Source organism: Thamnophis elegans, chromosome 8 (assembly GCF_009769535.1).
Source record: "Thamnophis elegans isolate rThaEle1 chromosome 8, rThaEle1.pri, whole genome shotgun sequence".
Lineage (NCBI taxonomy): Eukaryota > Metazoa > Chordata > Lepidosauria > Squamata > Colubridae > Thamnophis > Thamnophis elegans.
Genome location: NC_045548.1, coordinates 66992390 through 67007495, shown reverse-complemented (window position 1 = coordinate 67007495; position 15106 = coordinate 66992390). Strand labels below are relative to the sequence as shown.

At 41.2% G+C, this 15106-nt stretch overlaps 1 protein-coding gene across 1 annotated transcript in view; it reads right to left on the bottom strand.

Moving 5' to 3' along the window:
• The window catches only part of FER1L6 (fer-1 like family member 6), a 98184-nt gene that overhangs the window by 33773 nt on the left and 49305 nt on the right, over positions 1–15106 (bottom strand). Inside the window, 10 exon segments of the mRNA XM_032222297.1 lie at positions 738–754; positions 4195–4282; positions 4285–4315; positions 7735–7862; positions 7865–7954; positions 8729–8912; positions 12899–13057; positions 14205–14315; positions 14608–14642; positions 14645–14756. Of these exon segments, the coding sequence (XP_032078188.1) occupies positions 738–754; positions 4195–4282; positions 4285–4315; positions 7735–7862; positions 7865–7954; positions 8729–8912; positions 12899–13057; positions 14205–14315; positions 14608–14642; positions 14645–14756 (955 nt within the window).

Below are 15106 nucleotides of genomic sequence, written 5' to 3'. Positions count from 1 at the left end.
TGGCCCATGAGAGTCTGACACCCAATCAGAATATAAGCTCAAATTCAAAAACCCAGAGAGGATATAAAACTCCGGCACTCTCAGCATCTCTTCCCATTTTTTCTTCACCCAAGATCTTGAAGCATGTGATCCTGTCCACCATTAAAACCATCTTTCCAAGCAGCCTCCATGTTTCCAGTGTCTTTTTCTCCACTTGGAACTAAACCCAGAAGGACATTTCTTCCAACAGTAATTTACCATAGACAACAAGGGGAACAATGGCATATGGTGTCAGCATTTCCACGTAGATCAAACAGAAATATGCCAGATAAGTCTAATTCTACTTATTGTATGGCTACCTTAACAGAATCTTATAGATTTGAAGGTACAATTCTTTGGCTGTCTCCTTCACAGCTTGAAAAGCTAGGGAGGGTCCCTTCCTATCTCTTTCCGCATCCATTATACAGCTGTGGGCTATGCCTTCTCTTATCTGACCATTCTCTAGGCAGTATCTTTTGGCCCTCTCTCCAAGATCTTTCCCACATACTACTACACATAGCCTGCTAAACAGCAGAACTGCATTTCAAATGAGGGCAAAATTATACTGAACATGAATACAGAATCGGAAATGAATAACTCCGTATAATTTGGCTAACTGATTAAAACATTTCACTCAGGGGCAGATGCAAATCATCCGCATAATTAAATCTCCCAGAAGTTCTGCTGTGTCATGGTTTAATGATTAGAATTCCACTCACCTTGACCAACTTCCCAGCTAATACAATTACACAAAAGATGACATTATGAGCCACCATCTTCTAATAAAACTTCTCTAAGATGCTATAGCTTGAATTAACCCGCTCCTTTCCTGCAGTCCATCTCTCTGCTCATTGAGACTAGAAATTTAGACCAACACTCAAGTTTAGGGTCAAAGTAGACAATGAATGCCCAGCATTTCTCCATGTTTCCTTGCCAGTAGGTACTAGAGAGGGGTATATCAAAGCGCAACCAGAGGGAGGGAAAATTAAACATCACCCTTCCTATATAATCTCAGTTATAAAGTTCCTATGAGAGGAATGGCCAAATAACCTCACACACCATGTGAATGCAAAAACAGGTCCCATAACCTTGAGCCTGTTTTCTGCAGCCCATCTATGAAATTGCAGTAGGTAAGAAAGAACCTACTGTGGCAAGTTCTCCATGAGAAGGATGTTGGGGGGGGGGGATCCTTTGTCACTCAAAATCTCCTTCTATGTGGACATGCCTTCCTTAAGTATGCCTTTTGAGACCTTTCTGAAATGTGCTAAACTTCTGAATCTCGTTAGCCTGGCTGGCTGGGGAATTCTGGGAGTTGAAGTCCACAGGTTTTCAGGTTGTCAAGGTTGGACACCCCTGATGTAGAACATCCACATTTGCTGCCAACATACTTGAGGTAAAAGTCTTTTGCATTCCAGTAATCCCATGTTTTCTATATATCTGTTTTAGTGGATACTAGTTGATAACCCGGCATAGCCCAGATATGTATTTATCCCAATCCTGTATTAGAGGGACCCCCCCTTGTGAAGTACTGCGAAGCCGTTACCATGGCAACTCCTCTTTGTGTACAGTAGAAGCTATTTAAGGCACCACAGGCTGTATCTTAACAGAAAAGGGATCCAAAATGCACACTATCACTGTCAAAGGTTCAGTGACTTGACACTATGGACATAATTCAGTCCTTTTCATTTCATTGGCCCAGATGTTCCGGAGTTATGCTGCAAAACACACACACACACACACACACACACACACACACACACACACAGCCATTCCGTGTAAGATTGAGATTGCCTTGGCAACGTTTCAGCAAGGTCTCACCTGCCATCTTCAGGCTGGGTTTTGGGCTTAAAGTGTGATCAGAACTGCCGTCTTTCTATAAATCTTGGAGGGGGTGTGTGGAGTGCTGGCTTTGTTTCAGTAAGTGGAATGATTGGTTGTGTGGTTGTATCATGATTGGTAGATTAGTGCTGATTGGTGCTGGCTGTGTGTCTATTGTTGTTTCGTGTTGAAACGGCCTGAGTGGTGGGTGGGCCTTGTTTGTTGACTAGGGCTGGTTTCCAGATGTCTGGTAGGCGGAGGTATCATCACGTTTATTCATGTTGTGGGGGTGTTTCTCTATTTCGATAGCTTCCATAATTATTCTCTTGTTGAAGTGTTCAGTTTGGAGATTAACCTAGTTCCTTCAAAATTAATTTCATGTCCTGTAGCTTTAAGGTGCTGGAAAAGGGAAGAATTCTTTTCTTTTTTCTTACTGCGTTCTTGTGTTCTGCGATGCGTGCATTTATTCTCCTGTTCGTTTGTCCTATGTATGTTGCAGTGCAGATTTTGCATGGTATTTTGTAGACTCCTTGGTTTCTAGCTGGATTTTATCTTTGGGGTTTCTTAAGAGGTTGACTATTTTTGGTCACTGTTGAAGGCTGTCTTGATATTGTGTTTGTGGAGAATTTTGCTGGTTTTAATCTGCGGAGGAGGGCGATGCCATTGTCCTATTCTGTTTCTCGTTTTTTGGGGGAGTCTCCTTTGGATTAGTTTGGTAGTTGTTTTTCTTTGGAATCCGTTGGAGATTAATACGTTTGTGAGAGTGGGTAATTCAGTTTCGGGTGATCTTTGTCGGCTAGGCGTTTGGTTCTGGAGATGAGTCTTGGCTACAGAGTTGATCTGTGCAGGGTGGTGATGGGATTGTGCATTTAAGTAGCCGTTGGTGTGTGGTGTTTTTCTGGTAGATGGTGTGTCCTAGGGAGCCATTGGGTTTTTGTAGATTAGGATGTCCAGATACACACACACACACACACAGGGAGCGAACTCTGAATACCCCATGGAACTTTCAAAGGTGCTTTTTCAAAAGGCATTGTTTTTCCTTGAAGACATTTGCTTTTCATCCAAGAAGCTTCTTCAGTTCTGTTCAGAACTCTTCAGAACTAAAGAATCTTCTTGGATGAGAAACGAATGTCTTCAAGGAAAAACAAAGTCCAATTGCCTTTTGAAACATCACCTTTGGGACAACCAGGGGATAGGAATGAAGAGGAATTGCCATGATAATGGACTTTCTCCTTCTACAAATGACATTTTCAGTGGGATCAAAAATTCCTTTCCAAGGAAAGATATATTCTGTAGGCAAACAGACAAATCACTTAGAATATACCAGAATATTGATTGAGTGTGAGTATTCTTGAGAGAATGGACTGTTACCATTTACTATGAAAAGCACTATTAATAAAAATGTAAATATTTACTCACATGTTCCTGGTTTCCATCACTGAAATCGAAGACTTTTGCCTTTGGAAATAAACAAAAAAGTACTTATGAAAATACAGATCAAGCTGCTTAACTGCAATCCAGCTTTAACATTATTTACTTTCTGTTATTTAATTATTTACTTAGGGATGAAGGCAAACCGTATGTGTCCCAAGATAATATTGCAGGATCCAATTGGGTTGATCACCAGGACCAGAGATTTTGTCTTCCGAGCTTTAGGACTCGTACTGGAGCCCATCTTCAGGAAACTTCTCTCTAGCAGAGTGTGTGCTATTCCCTGTGTGGTGCCTGTTGTATGTGGCTTTTTAGATGCTGACTGGGGGGTTGATGGCTGGCCATTAAATTGTTGACTGTGGTTTGCTTGTGTTGCCCAGCCCTTGCCTTCTAAGAACCAAAAAATCTGGTGGTAAATAAGCACGCCTGTTGACTGAAGAGGGGCAGAGGTGGTATTCTACTGGTTCGGACCAGTTCGCCCGAACCAGTAGCAGAAATTGCAGGTGGCCCCCGCCCCACTCAACCCAGCTCTATGGCATCCCATTTAGGCCCTTTTTATCCAGAAGCGCATCATGCGCTCACATTTGCAAACCAGTAGGGAAGGGTAAGTAAATACCACCCCTGTCGAGGGCCCGTTTCCCAGGTTTCAATCACTTCCCTGGCTGTTTTGTGCCTGCTTGTCTGACAATCTTAGTAGCTGCAAAATTGAATGTATGTCCTTGCTCATTTCATGTGAGGCTACCAATGAGTTCAGGACTTACTTAGGAAACTCTTACTGGAAACTGTGTGTGTGTGTGTGTGGTGTGTGTGTGTGAAGTGTCTGAAAAGGAGCTATTCCTACTCAGGAAAAAAACTTCAATCCCCCCCCCCCAAAAAATTACATCACATAGAAAAATAGATTAAAATGTGTATTATGACTTTGCCTACCTTCTGTACTTTTGTATTGAAGCATAATACTTTGACCACCAATCGATGACATTTTCAGCAGATTCATCAGCGACAGTTCTCTTTTTCTCTTGGTAGAGCGGTAAATTGATTTTTTGCGGTCCTTAAAAATGTTACAGGTAAAAATGATTTTGCTTGAAGTCATTTTTTAAAAAAATGTACTTTGGTATCTATTTTCATTATATCAACACAGTTATTCCCTAACAAATGGTTCCAATTTATACAAATGTCTAAGACAAAGAAATACTGAATAAGGATATTAAATCTGGATTCCTTCTAGGATGATGAATTATAGGCCAGTTCAGTTAAAACACCAGGCTGAAAATTAGGAGAAAGTGAGCTCTAGTCCCACCTCAGGCATGAAAGCTGGCTGGATAACTTTGGACCAATCACTAGGAGATGATCCGTTCTAATCCCACCTCAGTCATTGAAGCAGCTAGGTGACTTTAGCCTGTCACTCTCTGTCAGCCCAACTCACCCCATAGGGCTGTTTTAGTGAAAAAAATAGGAGCATGAAGAAATATTAGCGATGTTCAACATTTGAGTTATTAATAAAAATAGTAAAAATGAGATTTACCCTGAAAATAAGGCAGGGTCTTATTTTCTTTTGACCCCCCCCCCCAAATAAATGCTTGGCCTTATTTTCGGGAGGTCTTATTATTTTTGATGTGCAGGAGGCCCCTTAACCTTGGCCTGCGGCACACAGATCAACTGATCCAGAGAGGACCAGAAGTTCTTTCTCTGTTCTGGCACACTTTTGCCAGCCCAAGCGTCTATGGCCTGCTGCTCTTTTGGCGGCCACCACTAAGAGAAGGGACACAGTAGCTAGGGTTTGTGGGAGCAGCCTCTGCGAGGGCGTTCTGCATGGATGGCAGGGTGCATGTGGCCACCTAGAGCATGTTCCCCCCCCTCCCCTCACGAAATCGCCATGATGTAGAAAAGATGTGGAGACTCTAGAAAGAGAGCAGAGAAGAGCAATAAAGATGATTAGGGCAGCAGGAGGTGAAAACATATGAAGAACGTTGAAAAGAAGGACTAGGGAGACATGATAGCAGTCTTCCAATATCTCAGGGGTTGCCCAAAAGAAGAGGGAGTCAAACTATTCTCCAAGGCACCTGAGGGTAGAACAAGAAGCAATGGGTGGAAACTAATCAAGGAGAGAAGCAATTTAGAACTGAGGAGAATTTCCTGACAGTTAGAAACAATCAATCAGTGGAACAGCTTGCTTCCAGAAGTTGTGAATGCCCCAACGCTGGAAGTCTTTAAGAAGATGTTGGATAGCCATTTGTCTGAAATGGTGTAGAGTTTCCTACCTAGGCAGGGCGTTGGATTAGAAGACCTCCAAGGTTCCCTCCAACTCTGCTATTGTATTGTATTGGTAAATGGTGGGGGAGAGGGCTAAATATTGGTTAAATATTTTAGAGGAGGGCTTATTCTCGGGGGAGTGCTCATTGTAATGCATGCACTTATTATCCACACGTGGTTCTATTGGGCTTATTATCCAGGGAGGTCTTATTTTCGGGAAAACGTGATGTGTTGTGTGTGTATACTGTATATACATACATACATATACATGTACCACACACATATATAGACAGACAGACACATACACATAGATACACATATACATACATACATACATACTTATTTATATATATATATTATATATATTTTACACACAGCACGCACTTTTCTTTGTGATCTTTCTGTTTTTTTTTTTCAAATCAGGCCTGTCTAAGCTATAACATTAATTATATAACAATTTTCAGCATGGTTACTCATCCTAGTTTATGTTCCTATAAGGAACAAACTATAAGCAATAGCTTCATTATCCATTGCCTTGAGGGTATAATAATGTGACATTATAGTTCCATAGTCATATAGATATAGTCTATTTGATTTTATGCATTTCTGTTTGTCATGGCCACGAGGCCTCATAAGGGAAATAGGCCTGCATCTGTCGTTGTCACCTGTTAGCACCCCCCAGGGAGCATGTGAAAGCTTAAGGAAAGCTACGGATGTGATACGGTGTAAAGAGTCCCTCTGCCCCGTATCAGTGGAGATGGAAAGATTTGCCTTGTTGCGATTGTGGTACTGAGATGCAAGCTATTCAACATAGTGTAAAAGATTGCCCACAAGGTGTGTTCTCTGGTTCCATAGAAAATTTGCACGAAGCAATGCCAGTTGGACATCCAGTTGTCAGGCCACTGCTATACCCCCTTAGAGGTTTTGTATATACAGGTAGTCCCTGACTTACACAGTTCATTTAGTGACCATACAAAGTTACAGAGCCACTGAAAAAGTGATTACGACCGTTTTCACAGTTATGACCTTTGCAGCATCCCCATGATCATGAGACTAAATTCGGATGCTTGGCAACTGGTTCATATTTATGACCATCACTCCTGCATCCCAAAGTCATGTGATCCCCTTTTGCAACCTTCTGACCAGCAAAGTCAATGGGAAAGGCCAGTTTCACTTAACAATTGGGTTACTAACTTATCAACTGTGATGATTCACATAACAATGGAAATTTAAAAAAGTCATGAAATGGGGCAAAAGTTACTTAACAAATGTTTCAATTAACAACAAAAATTTGGGGCTCAATTGTGGTTAAGGACTACTTGTAATTACATGGATTGTCTGTATATGTTTACTTCTCTCCTGTTATGTTCTCATCAAACAATTAGCAACTGTGTTATTAACTTAACAACTGCAGTGCTTCACTTAACAGCTATGGCAAGACTGGTCATCAAATGGGTCAAAATTCATTTAAACTGTTACACTTACCAATAGCAATAGAACTTAGACCAGGGGTCGGCAACCTTAAATACTCAAAAAGCCAGAAAGGTCCTAAGCGGAATTCCCTTCATGCAGTTCTGGAGCCGACCAGAAGGTCCGGTTCCCCCACCATAGAGTCTCCTCCTAGCGTGGGTGTCCTTCCTCTACCTGTCCTAACTATCATTGTGGAACTGACCAGAAAACCCACCCCTTGCCATAGAGTCTCCTCCTGGAGCGCTGTGCTTCCTACCCACCCACCGGAAGCTCCTCTCAAAATTGTGGCACCGACCAGCAACAAGGGAGCCGCAGAAGAGAGATGAAAGAGCCACATGCGGCTCCAGAGCCCAGGTTGCTGACTTAGACTTATATATCATTTTACAGTGCTTTACAGCCCTCTCTAAGTGGTTTACAGAGTCAGCGCATTGCCCCCAACAATCTGGGTCCTCATTTTATCCACCTCGGAAGGATGGAAGGCTGAGTCAACCTTGAGCCTGGTGAGATATGAACTGCCAAATTGCAATCAGCCAGCAGTCAGCAGAAGTAGCCTGCAGTACTGCACTCTAACCACTATGCCACCGTGGCTTAGCAACATAAATGTAGGGCTCAACTCCGGTCATAAGTTGAGGACTACATGGATGTGTTTTGAGCTTGGTATATTTTTTTGCCCCTTGTTTCATCATAAAGAAGGGAATGCATAGTCTAGTGGGAAATGCAAAAAGCTCCAAATTGGATGTAACTTACTTTCAATCTTCCATCTTTCAAAGGTCTAGAGGAAGAGGCTAATGAATGTTTCCGTGAAGGAGCTGGTGGTAGCAGTGGAGGTGATATGGGAATATGTACTTCTGCTGCTTCAGGTTTGGGGAAGGCAAATGAGGCTCTCCGTGTTCCACATCAACATAAATGTGATCTGATGGAAGTGATGGAAGTTGACTTATGTGAGGTTGTGCTGGAGCAGGTGAAGCTAGAAAGAAGTCAATATAAAATTCAACAAGAGGCACCACCAGCTGGTTCTTTGATATTTCTAGGCCGGCCCTATGGGCCAGATTTAAGCACCCCATAGACCAGATCTGGCCTGCAGGCCTAGAGTTTGACACCCCTAACTTATAGGACAGTGGTGGAATTCAAATAATTTAACAACCTGTTCTCTGCCCTAATGAACGGCTGTGTGGGCGTGGCTCAGTGGTCATGTGACTGGTGGCCGTGGCCAACTCAACGTCACTCACGTCAATGGGCGCTTCGCCTTAGCAGTTAAAATCTAATAAGGGTTAACGGGAGAGGCAGTTTCTGTAAGCAGGGCAATAAAGATTAGGCTAGAAATAAAACCAGAATGTTTCCTTCCTGCCTTCCTTACAGGATTAGCTCTGTAAAGTGGAAAGAAGCAAAAGGAGATTTTTTCCAACAACCGGTTCTTCGAACTGCTTAAAAAGTTAACAACGGTTCTCCCAAATAGGTGCGAACTGGCTGAATCCCACCACTGCTATAGGACTACCCTCATCAGACCTCTAGGCCACTACCACCACTACCCTTCCATGCTGCTCCTCACAATATAAAACAAACAACCATTAGAATTTAACAATGAGAGATTAACCAATAAATCCTGCTAAAGTAGATGTCGCAAAAACAACCAGCTCCACTTAATATAGCAACAGCAGCGTGGTCTCCAAGGCCTTACATCTTTACAGCTCTATGAAAAGAAAGGAGGGTGGATTCTGATTGGAATTTTGGCATGTCTTACCTTTGTCCACTTCCACAATATCAGCTTCTTTAGCTAAGGAAACAAGAGGTTCCTTGAGTTTATGCAGAAACTGCTTAAGGCAGTTGACGGTGTGGGTCCCCACGAGTGTGCTGCGGCCGAAGGCTCTCCAGTCAACCACACATATGCTTAGTGGAGGATGCAGAAGTTCATTTTCGGGCAATTCCTAACAATGGAGAAACATAAAAGAACCAGTCAGATCTTTCCTTATCTTCTCAAAACGGCAGTTTTGCTCATTTCCTTTCAGCACATTTTAGTTCCAACTGGAAATGGGTTTTCTATCAAATCCCACAAAAAAATCCTCTGGCAATTGGATTTCTGTAATTTACTTGAGATGATTTGCAGTTTGTCTTCCGGATTTTTTTTCCCAAGAAGCCGGATTTCTTTAAATATCATATCTCATACTTGGTAGAAAGGCCACTGGTGTTTTAGAACCTTTCATTATCTATTTCCAACATGTCATTGGTCCTTTGAACAATCCCATTAAATGTCACAAAGATTAAAATCTATTGGATTTAAAATCACTGCAGATGTTTCTCTTTAAAAAAATAGCCTTAGTTATAGTCCAACCTTACATAAACCTCTCAGTAAAAATCCCATTTAATTCCAGGCATTTTGTGATTTAAAAACAACAAACCTCTGGTTTTGCACCTAATAAATCCTAGTTATTAGATTCACCTTCATTTTCATTTTAATTAAAGTCACGTTTGAAGTCTAAGTCCATTTATTGATTCATAGGAACCTTGGAACAAGAGACTTGTCATAATTCGTTCTTTCCAAACTTGGATAACGTGCTACGGTGGCTAGACTTTTATATTAGACACAATTTATTTGATCAGTCTACCTGATTAATTTCTCATGAAACATAAATTCTTTGATGATCACTACAACAGGAGCGTATTGAACTGACACTTCTGAAACTGCACACAAAAGATAATTAAAACATCAAAGCCATACTTGTCCAAATGTTCTAATGAACTTCACCACTCATAAGGTGCACAGCAAGTATATACATTATGCAAAGATCTTACTAAAATAAGTATATGATCTGATAATGTGAAAAAAAACAGCACACATGAATTATAAATTTGCAAAAAAATATGCATGCATTCTCAGTATTTAAAAAAAAACATTCTTAAAACTTGTAGAAATGAAATGAACTAGATTGATAAATAAGCAATCAAAACAAAATCAGATTAAGTTTTTTCTCTTGTTACTCATGCTATTTTTTTTCATTTAAAACATCAGTTAAATTGCATTTCTCTCCCTTTCTTCCTCTACCTAATTTAAAGTCCAACAAGCCTATGATCTTGTTGGAAGAAATGTCCATCTGGGTTCAATTCCAAGTGGGGAGGAAGACACTGGAAACATGAAGGCTGTCTGGAAAGATGGTTTTAATGATGAACAGGACCATGTGGTTTGAGGACCTGGGCAGTTGAGCACATGGGTGAGAGAAAGAGAGAGATTTATACCCTCTCTTGAGCCCTGCCTTAGAGCTTCCTGTTCCTGTGTAAGGGCAGGTGTTCTAATGGTTGTCAGACTGCCATGGAGCAATGCAGGGGTAACTTTGTAGGTTGTCTTGAGTCCCAGGCTTGGTTGAATCTTGCTGGATGATGATGCAATGAAGAGGCTTGTGTTCTGAAAGGGTGTTGGGCAATTCCTATTATGACTTAATGGCTTTGGATCTTGAGTGAGGGCTAATCCTATCACGTCCTGAGGGTGAAGGTCTTTTGTTTTGTAGATAAGCTGGCTCAGCCTTTTGTCTTGTAGATAGGTTGGCACCAAAATATCTGCTGATGGGGTGTAGGGGGCAGGGAGCTGAGGCTCTGAGTTTATGTCTTTAGAAACAAGTTCCTCCTTTAGGGAAAATATAATATTCTGCCTTTTTAATATCTCCTAGAGAAGGGTGGGCACTAACTTTCTACAATCTTAATGATGTAATCAACAATTCTGTAATATTTTTCTTAAAACTGTATGCCAGATGCCGCTAGAAATGTGAAATGCATAGGGTGCAGTTAAAGTTAGTGAAAAACATTGCAAGAGGAGTTTGGAAAGTTAAATCTTCGATTATTTTCTTTCTGGGCATAGTTTCAGAAGTGGGTTTCTGCTAGTTCACCTTGGATCGGGCGAACTGGTAGTGGTGATGGCGGGAGGTTTCTGCATGCACACGAACGAACCGGTGGTAAAATAAATTGAAACCCACCACTGCATAGCTTCTTTTTTTTTTTTAAGGTAAGAATTTCCTCTCCCTGTGCAGGCAGCATTAGGGATAAAAATTTCATGGGTATGAACCATACTGTAATTCTAACTGTTGGTTATCAGCTGTCCCACAAGAATGGCAGCTGAAGAAGGTAGGAAAGTTATACTTAATTCCATTTGATATTTTAAAAATGAAATGAAATTCACAATCGGGTTGTAAACTCTGATTTCAACCACAGTGTAAGTGTCAGGCCCTAAGAGCCTAGATAAACATGTGGAATTACTTCTGAGCCATTTCCCTTATTGTTCCTCACCTATAGAGGGAAATCTTGCTAAACTAAAGCAACAATTTGTTTTATATAAAGAGGTATTTCACAAGAAGGTACTTCACAATATATAGAGGTATTTCACAAGAGTCCTCCACTCCTCTGCTCACAATAGAATCCCTTACGCCACCAGGCTCGAAATTTTGGTCCTATGGCTGCAGAATGCTGCAAAAAACCGTCAATACAGTCTAGTTGTTGAGTGTTTCAAATGTGATTGGAATACTCAACAAGATATGTGTGTGTCTGTGTTTGAGTGAGTGAGTGAGAGAGACAGACAGATAGACACACAGAGACAGATAGACAGAGAGAGGCACAAGAGAGAGAGAGGGAGAGAGAGAGTCAGACAGACACACACACAGAGGGAGGGAGGAGACAGAGAGAGAGAGAGAGACAGAGAGACAGAGGGAGGGAGGGAGGGAGAGGAAGACAAAGAGCCACAGAGAGAGAGACAGACAGACAGACAGACAGACACAGAGAGAGAGAGAGACAGAAGGAAGAGAGAAAGAGAAGAAAGAAAAAGAAAGAAAAAAGAAAGAAAGAAAAAAGGAGATAGAAACAAGGAAGAAAAAGAAGGAAAGAGAGAGAGAGAAAGAAAGAAAGAAAGAAGGAAAGAAGGAAAGAAAGAAAAAGAGAACATGACCACAATTGAGCCCAAAATTTTGGTTGCTAATCAAGAGCATTGTTAAGTGAGTTTCACCATATTTTCCAAGTTGGCCACGCCCACCTGGTCACATGACTGCCGAGCCACTCCCACAAAACTGGCCACACCTACAGAATAGGTTCTAAAAAATTTGAAACCTACGACTGACCTGGAACTACGCCGCCTATGGTCTGACCTAAGCGTAGTACACAAAATTATCTGCTATAACATCCTATCTGTCAACGACTTCTTCAACTTCAACCTCAAAAATACATGGGGAAACAATAGATACAAATCAAGGTAAACTGCTCCAAACTTGATTACAGAAAATATGACTTCAGCAACAGAGTGATCAATGCTTGGAATGCTCTACCTGACTCTGTTGTTATATCCTCAAACCCTCACAGCTTCAATCTTAAATTATCTACCGTGGAACTCACCCCATTCGTAAGAGGTCCGTAAAGGGGGCATGTATAAGCGCACCAGCATGCCTACCATTCCTGTCCTACTGTCCCCATTTATTTGTATTCATTTCCTTGTTCATGTCCATGTTTATACATATATCTGTTACCTTGTACATGTTCAACAAACTAAATTAATACAAACAAAATAAAATACAAATACTATTTGCATCACCATAGATATATACTGATAATTGCTAGGGAGGAGCCATTTTAACTCTCTTCCTCCCAACCAAACTATCTAAGCTTCCCTGCCTCATCGGCCTCTGGAATGCAGCCCTCCCACCTGGGAATCCAGACTACATTCCACTACAGTAAGGCAAGCTGTAAGTGAAGTGATTTGTTCAACGTTACCTACTGCCCTTCAGAACTCAATCAAACCTGAAGCTCATGTCCCCCATGGGTTGCATTGAGCTAGACAATTAAATTATTCTTATGAAATTGTATCTAATGCTATTTCATCATTTTAAGCAAAGGCAAAGATTGCAAAGATGAATATATTTAGCATAAATTTGTATGCATGTACCACTTCAAACCGGTCTGTTAGGGTATTAAAGTTGGGATTTTTTTTGTAGCTCTGGATCACACAGGATTTTACTTTACTGGCACATTCAATGAAGACTTGGGGACGATCAACAGATAGAAACTGCACTTTCTTCAATTCCCGAAGACCCCAGAATAGAACCTGTGGCAGGGAAAGAAATAATATGTAACGTCTACAGAATTCACTTCAGGGATCAATGTATTAAACACAACAACCCTTTAGAGGAGGTGATAATTTGGATCCTCACACTGCAGGTTGGGAGGAAAGGAGAGAAGATAAAGTTGTTAAAAAGAGGATTGGATGTGGATAGCTGGTGAATGGGTTAACCTTGAAGCAATGAGATCAATCTTGTTTTTCTTTTGGGCAACTTATAAAGGACTAGCTGGATACCTGTGCTTTGTGACAAAACTATGTGATCAGGCAATGCAAGAGAAATCTGGTTCAATCTGTTGGCTCAGTGGTGGGCGATGATTGAAACACATAAGGGAATATCGCTCCCACCGCCTTGAGCCCGGAAGCAGTTCCATAGGTGGAAGGCGTAGACATTTTGGCGAGGTACCAACATTTAGTGCTGTACCCAGACAGCTCTTGAGTGAAGGAATGGAATGTCTGCCAGGTTGAACTGAGGTAGGAATGTGAGGCAGCTGGCAGTTGGAACAGAGTTCTTTTCAGGTGGGAAGGGGGAGTAGAACTCCTTAGCATCAGAGCATATTAATTACTGTAAAAGAAATATAATAATCTGATGATCCTTTCGAAAAATCTTTTCTTAGCGAGCACCAAGAAGCCAAGAGGAACATACGTGCCAAATGTCAAGTTTGTAGGCTTTATAGTTCTGGAGATTTCATGATGAGTGAGTGGTACTTGGCTTATATATATATATATAGATAAAGCAACTGACCCCTGATTGTGTTAATTAACTAATTCATTAGTTAACAAGAAAGAAAAGCAAAAGAATCATTGAGGAAGAAGAGGCACACAACTTAGATCTCTCTTTCTTGGCTAAGAATCTCAAATTAGAATGTTAATACATAGTGAATTGCGAGGACCTACTTAAGTGCGGGACAATCATGATCTCTCAATCTCTCTTTCTCTCTCTCTCTCTCTCTTTCCCCCTCCCTCCCTCCCCCCTCTCCCTCTTGCCCCCTCCCCCCTCAAAGAATGACATCCATACTGGTGTGCATCAGAAGTACAAATAGATGTGAACAAACTCATTTTGCCTCAGCATATTTTACATGCACTACACAAGGGCTCAGAGGATCATTAGGCTGTTCATTTTATCCAAACTTACTTCTATTCTATATTTACTTAATACAGGTCGTATATTGGCTGGGACTGCATAGATTAGACTGGCATCAGGAGGATCAAGAGGTGGAAGGTTTTCTGGGCCAGAATCAGGGACCTACAGTACAAAAACACATGTTATTGTTCAGCCGCGATGCTATTCAAAGCACTCTGGAAAAAAAAAACATTCCGCAATTCTCCCTGGAATTAACCTAATCCTCTATTGATCAAATTAACAGTCCTTCTGCCCCCAACTTTTAATTCAAATAAAACCTTCCTATAATGATCTTCTACATAAAGATCATTCTTACTGGAAACTCTGCAGATCTATCTAGGTGGTCACTAGAAGTCAAAATAAGACCGAATAAACTTGAATCCATTTATTAAAAATGAAATTGTTCCAAACTCACCTGAAGCAGCTCAAATGCAGCCAGAAGATCTCCCCTGAAAGACTGCCACAGTAGAGAGGGTGGTAACTAAGTTTTGGGGGTTCATATTTGTCCTCCACCAGCCTAGTTACTGGAGCAGCCACAGTTGCACCGATATATTCTGATTTTCCCTATTTGTTTAAAAAGGAAAAAAATATACAATGCCATTTGTGTTCACACTAGCTGTGTAACAAGTGTTGCCCAGGTATTTATTTATAGGTGGAAAATATCCGGATCAAATGTAATTCCTAATATTGGATTTTCCTCCTTACCAGCCCCCTTGTGGAGTACTGTGAAGCCGTTACCATGGCAACTCCACTGCACTGCACAGTAGAAGCCATTTTACGGCACTACAGTAGAAACCGTTTTAAGGCACAACAGACTGTATCTTAACAGAACACATAACCTGAGGGGTTTTAGGGGTGTCTTAGCCCCACAGTATTTGCTCCCAGAGAGTAAGTCATCTGTGTACCAAGTTTGG